Source organism: Lampetra fluviatilis, unplaced genomic scaffold, assembly GCF_964198595.1.
Source record: "Lampetra fluviatilis unplaced genomic scaffold, kcLamFluv1.1 SCAFFOLD_1060, whole genome shotgun sequence".
Lineage (NCBI taxonomy): Eukaryota > Metazoa > Chordata > Hyperoartia > Petromyzontiformes > Petromyzontidae > Lampetra > Lampetra fluviatilis.
Window position 1 is genome coordinate 5341 of NW_027620689.1, and position 14660 is coordinate 20000.

The 14660-nt window shown below is 57.6% G+C and overlaps 2 protein-coding genes across 2 annotated transcripts in view; both read left to right on the top strand.

The window, feature by feature from the left end:
* Positions 1–2271: 2271 nt before the first annotated feature.
* On the top strand, positions 2272–12192 carry LOC144954262 (uncharacterized; the record flags this gene model as incomplete). The annotated part of the gene is made up of 5 exons (XM_078884797.1): positions 2272–2431; positions 6011–6136; positions 7754–8402; positions 10800–11018; positions 11530–12192. Coding segments are annotated over exons 2-5 (1563 nt in total), but the record flags the coding sequence as incomplete, so codon positions are not given.
* Positions 12193–12194: 2 nt separating this feature from the next.
* LOC144954263 (uncharacterized) overlaps positions 12195–14660 on the top strand; it is a gene marked incomplete at both ends in the record, with an annotated part of 5691 nt that continues 3225 nt past the window's right edge. The window contains 3 exons of the mRNA XM_078884798.1: positions 12195–12551; positions 12945–13079; positions 13389–13454. Of these exons, the coding sequence (XP_078740924.1) occupies positions 12195–12551; positions 12945–13079; positions 13389–13454 (558 nt within the window). The remainder of the gene's footprint in view (positions 12552–12944; positions 13080–13388; positions 13455–14660) is intronic.

Genomic DNA, 14660 nt, shown 5'->3' on the forward strand with positions numbered 1-14660 from the left:
GGTGAGTGGGGGGTCGGTGGGTGGGTGAGTGGGTGGGTGGGTGGGTGAGTGGGTGGGTGGGTTAGTGAGTGGGTGGGTGAGTGAGTGGGTGGGTGAGTGAGTGGGTGAGTGGGTGTGAGTGAGTGGGTGAGTGAGTGGGTGGGTGGGTTAGTGAGTGGGTGAGTGGATGGGTGGGTGAGTGAGTGGGTGGGTGAGTGGGTGGGTGGGTGAGTGGGTGAGCGGGTGGGTGAGTGGGTGGGTGGGTTAGTGAGTGGGTGAGTGGATGGGTGGGTGAGTGGGTGGGTGAGTGGGTGGGTGGGTGGGTGGGTGAGTGGGTGGGTGAGTGGGTGGGTGAGTGAGTGGGTGAGTGGATGGGTGGGTGAGTGAGTGAGTGGGTGGGTGAGTGGGTGGGTGGGTGAGTGAGTGGGAGAGTGAGTGGGTGAGTGGATGGGTGGGTGAGTGAGTGAGTGGGTGGGTGGGTGAGTGGGTGGGTGGGTGAGTGAGTGGGTGAGTGAGTGGGTGAGTGAGTGGGTGGGTGGGTTAGTGAGTGGGTGAGTGGATGGGTGGGTGAGTGGTGGGTGGGTGAGTGGGTGGGTGGATGAGTGGGTGGGTGAGTGGGTGAGCGGGTGGTAGTGGGTGGGTGGGTTAGTGAGTGGGTGAGTGGATGGATGGGTGGTGAGGTGAGTGGGGTAGGTGAGTGGGTGGGTGGGTGGGTGGGTGAGTGGGTGGGTGAGTGAGTGGGTGAGAGTGGGTGAGTGGGTGAGTGAGTGGAGTGAGTGGGTGAGTGGGTGAGTGGGTGGGTCGGTGGGTGAGTGGGTGGGTGGGTTGAGTGGGTGAGTGGATGGGTGGGTGAGTGAGTGGGGGTGAGTGGGTGGGTGGGTGGGTGAGTGCAGTGGGTGAGTGAGTGGGTGAGTGAGTGGGTGGGTGGGTTAGTGAGTGGGTGAGTGGATGGGTGGGTGAGTGGATGGGTGGGTGAGTGAGTGAGTGAGTGGGGTGAGTGGGTGGGTGGGTGGGTGAGTGGGTGGGTGAGTGGGTGAGTGGGTGGGTGAGTGGGTGGGTGAGTGAGTGGGTGAGTGGGTGAGTGAGTGGGTGAGTGAGTGGGTGAGTGGGTGGGTGGGTTAGTGAGTGGGTGAGTGGATGGGTGGGTGAGTGAGTGGGTGGGTGAGTGGGTGAGTGGGTGGGTGGGTGAGTGGTGGGTGGGTGAGTGTGTGGGTGAGTGAGTTGGTGGGTGAGTGGGTGAGTGGATGAGTGGGTGGGTGGGTGAGTGGGTAGGTGAGTGGGTGAGTGAGTGGGTGGGTGAGTGGGTGAGTGAGTGGGTGGGTGGGTGAGTGGGTGAGTGGGTGGGTGGGTGAGTGGGTGAGTGGGTGGGTGAGTGGGTGGGTGAGTGGGTGAGTGGGTGGGTGAGTGGGTGAGTGGGTGAGTGGATGAGTGGGTGGGTGGGTGAGTGGGTGGGTGAGTGGGTGAGTGAGTGGGTGGGTGAGTGGGTGAGTGAGTGGGTGAGTGAGTGGGTGGGTGAGTGGGTGGGTGGGTGAGTGGGTGAGTGGGTGGGTGAGTGGGTGGGTGAGTGGGTGAGTGGGTGGGTGAGTGGGTGAGTGGGTGGGTGGATGAGTGGGTGAGTGGGTGGGTGAGTGGGTGGGTGAGTGGGTGGGTGAGTGACTTGGTGAGTGACTTGGTGGGTGAGTGGATAATCTCGTGACCCCCAGCAGGATCTGTTGGCCACGCTGAGGGGGCTTCAGCCATCGAAGGAGTCCCAGCGAGGGGACGACGAGATGGAGGTGGAGGAGGTGGAGGTGGTGGAGGAGGTGGAGGCGGCTCTGGCCGAGAATGAGAAGATGATTAAAGAGGTGCGGGGGGGGGAGGAGGTTAAACATTGTCACCACCCTCACCACCACCCTCACCACCCTCACCACCCCCACCACCACCCTCACCACCCCCACCACCACCCCTACCACCACCACTACTCTCACCACCCCCCTCACCCCCGTCACCACCACCCTCACCACCACCACCCTCCCCACCACCACCCCCCTCACCCCCGTCACCACCACCCTCACCACCCCCACCACCCCCCTCACCACCACCCCCCTCACCCCCCTCACTACCACCACCACTCTCACCACACAGGGCCGCGTCTCTCTCACCACCCCCTCACCCTCACCACTGTGCCCCTCACCACCCTCACCACTGTGCCCCTCACCACTGTGTACCTCACCCTCACCACCCTCACCCCCTCACCCCCTCACCCCCTCACCCTCACCACTGTGCCCCTCACCCCCTCACCCTCACCACTGTGCCCCTCACCCCGCAGGGCCGCGTCTCGCTCGCGTCTCTGGGCGCGTCTCTCCGAGTCGCGGTGCGCGAGTCGGAGTCGCAGCGCCGCCTGGCGGACTCGCTGGCTCTGCAGCGCAGCAGGCGGGGCGAGGACCACGTGGACGCGCTCGCGGCCAATCAGGTGCGAGTAGCGGGGGGGGTTCAAGGGGGGGGTGACACTCGCGACCAATCAGGTGCAAGTAGCGGGGGGGGGTTCAAGGGGGGGGTGACACTCGCGACCAATCAGGTGCAAGTAGCGGGGGGGGGGGGGTTCAAGGGGGGGGTGACACTCGCGACCAATCAGGTGCAAGTAGCGGGGGGGGGTTCAAGGGGGGGGGGGTGACACTCGCGACCAATCAGGTGCGAGTAGCGGGGGGGGGGTTCAAGGGGGGGGGGTGACACTCGCGACCAATCAGGTGCAAGTAGCGGGGGGGGGTTCAAGGGGGGGGGTGACACTCGCGACCAATCAGGTGCGAGTAGCGGGGGGGGGTTCAAGGGGGGGGGGTGACACTCGCGACCAATCAGGTGCGAGTAACGGGGGGGGTTCAAGGGGGGGGGGGGTGACACTCGCGACCAATCAGGTGCAAGTAGTGGGGGGGGTTCAGGGGGGGGGGGGTGACACTCGCGACCAATCAGGTGCAAGTAGCGGGGGGGGGGTTCAATGGGGGGGTGACACTCGTGGCCAATCAGGTGCAAGTAGCGGGGGGGGGGTTCAAGGGGGGGGGGGGTGACACTCGCGACCAATCAGGTGCGAGTAGCGGGGGGGGTTCAAGGGGGGGGTGACACTCGCGGCCAATCAGGTGCGAGTAGCGGGGGGGGGGGTTCAAGGGGGGGGGGGTGACACTCGCGACCAATCAGACCAATCAGGTGCAAGTAGCGGGGGGGGGGTTCAAGGGGGGGGTGACACTCGTGGCCAATCAGGTGCAAGTAGCGGGGGGGGGGTTCAAGGGGGGGGGGGTGACACTCGCGACCAATCAGGTGCAAGTAGCGGGGGGGGGGTTCAAGGGGGGGGTGACACTCGTGGCCAATCAGGTGCGAGTAGCGGGGGGGGGGTTCAAGGGGGGGGGGTGACACTCGCGACCAATCAGGTGCAAGTAGCGGGGGGGGGGGTTCAAGGGGGGGGGGGGTGACACTCGTGGCCAATCAGGTGCAAGTAGCGGGGGGGGTTCAAGGGGGGGGGTGACACTCGCGACCAATCAGGTGCAAGTAGCGGGGGGGGGGGGTTCAAGGGGGGGGGGGTGACACTCGTGGCCAATCAGGTGCAAGTAGCGGGGGGGGGTTCAAGGGGGGGGGGGTGACACTCGCGACCAATCAGGTGCAAGTAGCGGGGGGGGGGGTTCAAGGGGGGGGGGGTGACACTCGTGGCCAATCAGGTGCAAGTAGCGGGGGGGGGTTCAAGGGGGGGGGGGGTGACACTCGCGACCAATCAGGTGCAAGTAGCGGGGGGGGGTTCAAGGGGGGGGGGGGTGACACTCGTGGCCAATCAGGTGCAAGTAGCGGGGGGGGGGTTCAAGGGGGGGGTGACACTCGTGGCCAATCAGGTGCAAGTAACGGGGGGGGGGGTTCAAGGGGGGGGGGGGTGACACTCGTGGCCAATCAGGTGCAAGTAGCGGGGGGGGGGTTCAAGGGGGGGGGGGGTGACACTCGTGGCCAATCAGGTGCAAGTAGCGGGGGGGGGGTTCAAGGGGGGGGGTGACACTCGTGGCCAATCAGGTGCAAGTAGCGGGGGGGGGATCAAGGGGGGGGGGTGACACTCGCGACCAATCAGGTGCAAGTAGCGGGGGGGGATCAAGGGGGGGGGGGTGACACTCGCGACCAATCAGGTGCAAGTAGCGGGGGGGGGTTCAAGGGGGGGGGGTGACACTCGCGACCAATCAGGTGCGAGTAGCGGGGGGGGATCAAGGGGGGGGGTGACACTTGCGACCAATCAGGTGCAAGTAGCGGGGGGGTTCAAGGGGGGGGGGTGACACTCGCGACCAATCAGGTGCAAGTAGCGGGGGGGTTCAAGGGGGGGGGGTGACACTCGCGACCAATCAGGTGCGAGTAGCGGGGGGGGGTTCAAGGGGGGGGGGTGACACTCGCGGCCAATCAGGTGCGAGTAGTGGGGGGGGTTCAAGGGGGGGGGGTGACACTCGCGGCCAATCAGGTGCAAGTAGCGGGGGGGGTTCAAGGGGGGGGGGTGACACTCGCGGCCAATCAGGTGCGAGTAGCGGGGGGGGTTCAAGGGGGGGGGGTGACACTCGCGACCAATCAGGTGCGAGTAGCGGGGGGGGGGGTTCAAGGGGGGGGTGACACTCGCGACCAATCAGGTGCGAGTAGCGGGGGGGGTTCAAGGGGGGGGGGGTGACACTCGCGACCAATCAGGTGCGAGTAGCGGGGGGGGGGGGTTCAAGGGGGGGGTGACACTCGCGACCAATCAGGTGCGAGTAGCGGGGGGGGGGGTTCAAGGGGGGGGTGACACTCGCGACCAATCAGGTGCGAGTAGCGGGGGGGGGGGTTCAAGGGGGGGGTGACACTCGCGACCAATCAGGTGCGAGTAGCGGGGGGGGTTCAAGGGGGGGGGGGGTGACACTCGCGACCAATCAGGTGCGAGTAGCGGGGGGGGGGGTTCAAGGGGGGGGTGACACTCGCGACCAATCAGGTGCGAGTAGCGGGGGGGGGGGTTCAAGGGGGGGGTGACACTCGCGACCAATCAGGTGCGAGTAGCGGGGGGGGGGGTTCAAGGGGGGGGGTGACACTGGCGACCAATCAGGTGCGAGTAGCGGGGGGGGGGGGGGTCAAGGGGGGGGGTGACACTCGCGACCAATCAGGTGCAAGCAGCTAGGAGATGTTGACTACCTCGCCTGGTACGCAGGAGGTCGTGACGACGCTTGCTGATGATGATGCTGCTGCTGCTGCTGCTGTCTGCGTCTCTCTCCCCGTGGTGGCCGCTGCGTGGATTTTTCTCTCCGGGTCCCCCCCCCTCCCACACACATTCAGTGGAGGTGGTGATGATGATGGTGGTGGTGACGATGGTGATGGTGACGATGATGGTGACGATGGTGACGATAATGATGGTGACGACAATGACGATGATGATGACGGTGATGACGATGGTGACGATGGTGATGGTGATGGTGACGATGATAATGGTGACGATGATGGTGACGATGGTGACGATAATGATGGTGACGACGATGACGATGATGATGACGGTGATGACGATGGTGACGATGGTGATGGTGACGATGATAATGGTGACGATGATGGTGACGATGGTGACGATGATGATGGTGACGACGATGACGATGATGATGACGGTGATGACGATGGTGACGATGGTGATGGTGACGATGGTGATGGTGACGATGATGATGGTGACAATGGTGACGCTGATGGTGATGATGTGGACGGTGATGATGGTGACGATGGTGATGACGATGACGATGGTGACGATGGTGATGACGGTGACGATGATGGCGACGATGATGGTGATGACGGTGACGATGATGGTGACGATGATGGTGATGACGGTGACGATGATGGTGACGATGGTGATGACGGTGACGATGATGGTGACGATGATGGTGATGACGGTGACGATGACGATGACGATGATGGTGATGACGGTGACGATGATGGTGACGATGGTGATGACGGTGATGATGGTGACGATGATGGTGATGCTGACGATGGTAACAATGATGATGGTGATGGTGACGATGGTGACGACGTGGTGCAGGAGGTGATCTCGACCCTGGAGGGCCACCTGCGCTGTGTCCGCGGGGGAGATTCACTCGCAGCTGCAGCGGTACCAGCAGACGCTCAACGCCAAGATGGCTCTGGACAATGAGATCTCCATGTACAGGTGGGTGAGTTGGTCAAGGTGCGAGCTCCCTTACAGAACGCGAAGACCCAGAGACTCATCACCACCACCACACAGAGACCCATAGACTCACCACCACCACACAGAGACCCAAAGACTCACCACCACCACACAGAGACCCACAGACTCATCATCACACAGAGACCCATAGACTCACCACCACACAGAGACCCATAGACTCACCACCACCACACAGAGACCCAGAGACTCACCACCACCACACAGAGACCCATAGACTCACCACCACACAGAGACCCATAGACTCACCACCACCACACAGAGACCCAGAGACTCACCACCACACAGAGACCCATAGACTCACCACCACCACACAGAGACCCAGAGACTCACCACCACACAGAGACCCACAGACTCACCACCACCACACAGAGACCCATAGACTCATCACCACACAGAGACCCATAGACTCATCACCACACAGAGACCCATAGACTCACCACCACTACACAGAGACCCATAGACTCACCACCACCACACAGAGACCCATAGACTCATCACCACCACACAGAGACCCATAGACTCACCACCACCACACAGAGACCCATAGACTCATCACCACACAGAGACCCATAGACTCACCACCACACAGAGACCCATAGACTCATCACCACACAGAGACCCATAGACTCACCACCACTACACAGAGACCCATAGACTCACCACCACCACACAGAGACCCATAGACTCATCACCACCACACAGAGACCCATAGACTCATCATCACACAGAGACCCATAGACTCATCATCATCACACAGAGACCCATAGACTCATCACCACCACACAGAGACCCATAGACTCATCATCACACAGAGACCCATAGACTCATCACCACCACACAGAGACCCAAAGACTCACCACCACACAGAGACCCATAGACTCACCACCACTACACAGAGACCCATAGACTCACCACCACACAGAGACCCACAGACTCACCACCACCACACAGAGACCCACAGACTCACCACCACCACACAGAGACCCAAAGACTCACCACCACACAGAGACCCATAGACTCACCACCACTACACAGAGACCCATAGACTCACCACCACTACACAGAGACCCATATATTCATCACCACACAGAGACCCATAGACTCACCACCACCACACAGAGACCCAGAGACTCACCACCACACAGAGACCCATAGACTCACCACCACCACACAGAGACCCATAGATTCATCACCACACAGAGACCCATAGACTCACCACCACCACACAGAGACCCATAGACTCGCCACCACTACACAGAGACCCATAGATTCATCACCACACAGAGACCCATAGACTCACCACCACCACACAGAGACCCATAGACTCACCACCACTACACAGAGACCCATAGACTCACCACCACTACACAGAGACCCATAGATTCATCACCACACAGAGACCCATAGACTCACCACCACCACACAGAGACCCAGAGACTCACCACCACACAGAGACCCATAGACTCACCACCACCACACAGAGACCCACAGATTCACCACCACACAGAGACCCATAGACTCACCACCACACAGAGACCCATAGACTCGTCACAGTCTGTGAATTTCTTTCTGGTGCAGGAAGCTACTGGACGGGGAGGAGGGAAGAGTTCCCATCCCTCCAAGTCCTAAGATTGTGTCCAAGAAAGAACCTACGACCCCTAAGATCGTGTCTAAGGAAGAACCTACGACCCCTAAGATCGTGTCTAAGGAACAACCTACGAGCCCTAAGATCGTGTCTAAGGAAGAACCTACAACCCCTAAGATCGTGTCTAAGGAACAACCTACGAGCCCTAAGATCGTGTCTAAGGAAGAACCTACGACCCCTAAGATCGTGTCTAAGGAACAACCTACGAGCCCTAAGATCGTGTCTAAGGAAGAACCTACAACCCCTAAGATCGTGTCTAAGGAACAACCTACGAGCCCTAAGATCGTGTCTAAGGAAGAACCTACAACCCCTAAGATCGTGTCTAAGGAACAACCTACGACCCCTAAGATCGTGTCTAAGGAAGAACCTACAACCCCTAAGATCGTGTCTAAGGAAGAACCTACGACCCCTAAGATCGTGTCTAAGGAAGAACCTACGACCCCTAAGATCGTGTCTAAGGAAGAACCTACAACCCCTAAGATCGTGTCTAAGGAAGAACCTACGACCCCTAAGATCGTGTCTAAGGAAGACCCTAAGACCCCTAAGATCGTGTCGAAGGAAGAACCTAAGACCCCTAAGACTGTGTCTAAGCAAGAACCTACGACCCCTAAGACCGTGTCTAAGCATGAACCTAAGATCGTGTCTAAGGAACAACCTACGACCCCTAAGATCGTGTCTAAGGAGGAACCTATGACCCCTAAGACTGTGTCTAAGGAAAAACCTAAGAGCGTGTCTAAGCAAGAACCTACAACCCCTAAGATCGTGTCTAAGCAAGAACCTACAACTCCTAAGATCGTGTCTAAGCAAGAACCTACAACCCCTAAGATCGTGTCTAAGGAACTACCTATGACCCCTAAGATCGTGTCTAAGGAACAACCTATGACCCCTAAGATTGTGTCTAAGCAAGAACCTACAACTCCTAAGATCGTGTCTAAGCAAGAACCTACAACCCCTAAGATCGTGTCTAAGGAACAACCTACGACCCCTAAGATCGTGTCTAAGGAAGAACCTATGACCCCTAAGATCGTGTCTAAGGAACAACCTACGACCCCTAAGATCGTGTCTAAGGAACAACCTACGAGCCCTAAGATCGTGTCTAAGGAAGAACCTACGACCCCTAAGATCGTGTCTAAGGAAGAACCTATGACCCCTAAGATCGTGTCTAAGGAAGAACCTAAGACCCCTACGATCGTGTCTAAGGAAGAACCTACGACCCCTAAGATCGTGTCTAAGGAACAACCTAAGACCCGTAAGATCGTGTCTAAGGAGGAACCTACAACCCCTAAGATCGTGTCTAAGGAAGAACCTAAGAGCGTGTCTAAGGAAGAACCTAAGACCCCTAAGATCGTGTCTAAGGAGGAACCTACAACCCCTAAGATCGTGTCTAAGGAAGACCCTAAGATCGTGTCTAAGGAAGAACCTAAGACCCCTAAGATCGTGTCTAAGGAAGAACCTAAGATCGTGTCTAAGGAAGAACCTAAGACCCCTAAGATCGTGTCTAAGGAAGAACCTAAGACCCCTAAGACCGTATCTAAGGAACAACCTACGACCCCTAAGACCGTGTCTAAGGAAGAACCTAAGATCGTGTCTAAGGAAGAACCTAAGACCCCTAAGATCGTGTCTAAGGAAGAACCTAAGATCGTGTCTAAGGAAGAACCTACGACCCCTAAGATCGTGTCTAAGGAAGAACCTAAGATCGTGTCTAAGGAAGAACCTAAGACCCCTAAGATCGTGTCTAAGGAAGACCCTAAGATCGTGTCTAAGGAAGAACCTACGACCCCTAAGATCGTGTCTAAGGAAGAACCTACGACCCTTAAGACCGTGTCTAAGGAAAAACCTAAGATCGTGTCTAAGGAAGAACCTAAGACCCCTAAGATCGTGTCTAAGGAAGAACCTAAGATCGTGTCTAAGGAAGAACCTAAGACCCCTAAGATCGTGTCTAAGGAAGAACCTAAGACCCCTAAGACCGTATCTAAGGAACAACCTACGACCCCTAAGACCGTGTCTAAGGAAGAACCTAAGATCGTGTCTAAGGAAGAACCTAAGACCCCTAAGATCGTGTCTAAGGAAGAACCTAAGATCGTGTCTAAGGAAGAACCTAAGACCCCTAAGATCGTGTCTAAGGAGGAACCTACAACCCCTAAGATCGTGTCTAAGGAAGACCCTAAGATCGTGTCTAAGGAAGAACCTAAGACCCCTAAGATCGTGTCTAAGGAAGAACCTAAGATCGTGTCTAAGGAAGAACCTAAGACCCCTAAGATCGTGTCTAAGGAAGAACCTAAGACCCCTAAGACCGTGTCTAAGGAACAACCTACGACCCCTAAGACCGTGTCTAAGGAAGAACCTAAGATCGTGTCTAAGGAAGTACCTACGAGCCCTAAGATCGTGTCTAAGGAAGAACCTACGACCCCTAAGATCGTGTCTAAGGAAGAACCTAAGATCGTGTCTAAGGAAGAACCTACGACCCCTAAGATCGTGTCTAAGGAAGAACCTAAGATCGTGTCTAAGGAACAACCTACGACCCCTAAGATCGTGTCTAAGGAAGACCCTAAGATCGTGTCTAAGCAAGAACCTACGACCCCTAAGATCGTGTCTAAGGAAGAACCTACGACCCCTAAGACCGTGTCTAAGGAAGACCCTAAGATCGTGTCTAAGCAAGAACCTACAACCCCTAAGATCGTGTCTAAGGAAGACCCTAAGACCGTGTCTAAGCAAGAACCTACAACCCCTAAGACCGTGTCTAAGGAAGACCCTAAGATTGCGTCTAAGGAAGAACCTACGACCCCTAAGACCCCCAAGGAAGAACCCAGAGCCCCTAAGGCTGGCCCTGAAGAGGTGCAGGATGAGGAGGAGGATGATGATGAGGAGGAGGAGGAGTTAGGGGAGGTGGTGGAGGAGGAGGAGATCGTCCCTGTGTTTCACCCAGAGAGGGGAACGGAGTCGTCGCCTCCTCCATCCTACGCCTCCCTCGTGGACGAGGTGGAGGAGGTGGAGGAGGTGGAGGAGGTGGAGGTTGTGAGGAGGGCGGAGAAGGATGTTCCCGCGAAAGAGGTTGTGTCGAAGAAGTTGAAGCAGGAGGTTGTGAAGAAAGACGCGGAGGAGGAGGTGGAGGTGGCGGCGGTGGTGAGGAAGGCTACGAAGATGCGGATGGTGGAGGCGATGAAGTGTGAGAGGACGGAGGTGGAGGAGGTGGTGGAGGTGGTGGAGGTGGAGGAGGAGGAGGTGGAGGTGGCGGCGGTGGTGAGGAAGGCTACGAAGATGCGGATGGTGGAGGCGATGAAGTGTGAGAGGACGGAGGTGGAGGAGGTGGTGGAGGTGGTGGAGGTGGAGGAGGAGGAGGTGGAGGTGGCGGCGGTGGTGAGGAAGGCTACGAAGATGCGGATGGTGGAGGCGATGAAGTGTGAGAGGACGGAGGTGGAGGAGGTGGTGGAGGAGGTGGTGGAGGTGGTGGAGGTGGAGGTGGTGGAGGAGGTGGTGATTGAAGAAGCCAAGGTTGAGGTGGTGGAAGCCGCTGTTGTTGGGGCTGATGCTGAACTTGAAGAAGTTGAACTTGAAGAAGTTGAACAAGATAAACTTGAAGTTGAACTTGAAGCTGAACCTGAAGTTGACACTGGAGAAAAAGAACCCATGGTTGAACTTGCAGAAGCTGAACTTGAAGTTGAGCTTGAAGTTGGACCTGAAGTTGACACTGGAGAAAAAGAACTCGTAGTTGAACTTGCAGAAGTTGAACTTGAATTTGAAGAAACTGAAGAATCCAAAGGCAAAGGAATCAAAACCGAGGCCAAAGAAACCGAGGAATCTGCAGAAGTTGAAGCAACTAAAGCTGTCGAAGAAGTTGAAGCAACTGCAGAGGTTGAATCTGACGAGGTTGAGGCAACCCAAGCTGCTGAAGAAGTTGACGCCACTGAAGACGTTGAAGTTGGAGCCGCTGAAGAAGTTGACGCAACCAAAGACGTTGAATTTGAAGAAGTTGAAGTTGAAGAAGTTGAAGTTGAAGCAACCAAAGCTGCTGAAGACGTTCACGCAACTGAAGACGTTGAAGTTGATGCAACTGAAGAAGCTGAAGTTGACGCAACTGAAGAAGTTGACGCAACCAAAGCCGCTGAAGACGTTGAAGAAGTTGACGCAACTGAAGACGTTGACGTTGACAAGGTTGAAGCAACCCAAGCCGCTGAAGAAGTTGACGCAACTGAAGACGCTGAAGAAGTTGACGCCACTGAAGACGCTGAAGAAGTTGACGCCACTGAAGATGTTGAAGTTGAAGCCACTGAAGACACCGTACAAGTCGACGGAAGAGCCGTTGAGGCGTCGATGGAGGAGACGCGGGTCGACCCAGAGGCAGCCGCCCCCTCCCCCGGCGGGGACACAAAGACGGCCGTGGAGGAGGAGGTGGAGGAGGTGGAGGAGGTGGAGGAGCAGGAAGTGGAGGAGGTGGAGGAGGTGGAGGAGGTGGAGAGGGTGGAGGTGGTGGAGGTGGAGGAGGCCATCGAGAAAATCACAGCGGCCCTGCAGGCGACTTCTCACCACCTCGTCGGGGGAGATGAGGAGGTGGAGGAGGTGGAGGAGGAGGTGGAGGAGGTGGAGGTGGAGAGGGTGGAGGTGGTGGAGGTGGTGGAGGTGGAGGAGGCCATCGAGCAAATCACAGCGGCCCTGCAGGCGACTTCTCACCACCTCTTCGGGGGAGATGAGGAGGAGGTGGAGGAGGTGGAGGAGGTCGAGAAGGTGGACGAGGTAGAGGAGGAGGAGGTGGAGGAGGTGGAGGAGGAGAAGGTGGACGAGGTGGAGGAGGTGGAGGAGGTGGAGGATGAGGAGGTGGAGGAGGAGGTGGAGGTGGAGGAGGTGGTGGAGGAGAAGGTGGAGGAGGTGGAGGAGGTGGAGGTGGAGGAGGTGGAGGAGGAGGTGGAGAGGGTGGAGGTGGTGGAGGTGGAGGAGGAGGAGGTGGAGGAGGTGGACGAGGTGGAGCAGGAGGAGGTGGAGGAGGAGGTGGTTATCGAACTGCGAACTGAAGACCAGAAGTTTTCATGGAGCGACGAGGTGATGACGCTACGAGGTGACGAGGACGACGACGACGACGAGGATGAAGATGAGGTGGAGGTGGAGGATGTGGAGAAGGAGGTGGAGGAGAAGGTGGAGGAGGTGGAGGTGGATGAGGAGGTGGAGGATGTGGAGAAGAAGGTGGAGGAGGAGGTGGAGGAGGTGGAGGTGGAGGAGGTGGAGGTGGAGGAGGTGGAGGTGGATGAGGAGGTGGAGGAGGTGGAGGTGGAGCAGGAGGAGGTGGAGGAGGAGGTGGTTATCGAACTGCGAACTGAAGATCGGAAGTCTTTGTGGAGCGATGAGGTGAGGGCGCTACCAGGTGACGAGGACGACGACGAGGATGAAGATGAGGAGGTGGTGGAGGAGGTGGAGGATGAGGTGGAGGTGGAGAGGGTGGAGGAGGTGGAGGTGGAGGAGGAGGTGAAGGAGGAGAAGGTGGAGGAGAAGGTGGAGGAGGTCGAGGAGAAGGTGGAGGAGGAGAAGGTGGAGGAGGTGGAGGAGGAGGTGAAGGAGGAGAAGGTGGAGGAGAAGGTGGAGGAGAAGGTGGAGGAGGTCGAGGAGAAGGTGGAGGAGGAGAAGGTGGAGGAGGTGGAGGTGGAGGAGGAGGTGAAGGAGGAGGTGGAGGAGGAGGGTGGTGGAGGGGGTGGAGGAGGTGGAGGTGGAGGAGATGGAAGAGGAGGTGGAGGATGAGGAGGAGGAGGTGGAGGAGGTGGAGGAGGAGGACGACGAGGAGGAGATGGAGTCGACCAAGGGAGAGCAGGGCGACGACGATGGCGACCGGGGAATCGACTCGGATGAGGTGAGGATGGGGGGGGGGAAGTTTGATCTCCTGAAATTCCCATCGTCAACATCATCATTGTCATCATCACCACCATTATCGTCATCAATATCATCACCACCATCATCGTCATCAATATCATCATCAACATCATCATTGTCATCATCACCACCATCATCGTCATCAATATCATCACCACCATCATCGTCATCAATATCATCACCACCATCATCGTCATCAATATCATCATTAACATCGTCGTCATCGTCGTCACCATCTTCACCACCACCACCTTCACCACCACCACTACCACCACCACCAACCTTAACCATCATCACCACCACCACCATTACCACCACCACCACCACCTTCACCACCCACCACCTTCACCACCACCACCATCACCACCACCACCTTAACCATCATCACCACCACCACCACCATCACCACCACCACTACCACCACCACCACCACCACCACCATCCATCACCACACCACCACCATCACCACCACCACCATCATCACCACCAACATCATCACCACCACCACCACCATCATCACCACCTTAACCACCACCACCATCACCACCACCACTACCACCACCACCACCATCACTTTCACCACCACCACCATCACCACACCACCACCATCACCACGACCACCACCACACCACCACCATCACCACCATCACCACCATCACTTTCACCACCACCACCATCACCACACCACCACCATCACCACCACCACCACCACACCACCACCATCACCACCACCACCATCACCACCACCACCATTATCACCACCACCACCATCACCACCCACCACCACCACCACCACCACCACCACCACCATCACACCACCACACCACCACACCACCACCACCTTTACCACCACCACCACCACCATCATCACCATCACCACCACCATCACCACCACCATCACCACCACCACCATCACCACCACCACCACCACCACCACCTTCACCACCATCACCACCACCACCTTCACCACCACCACCTCACCACCAT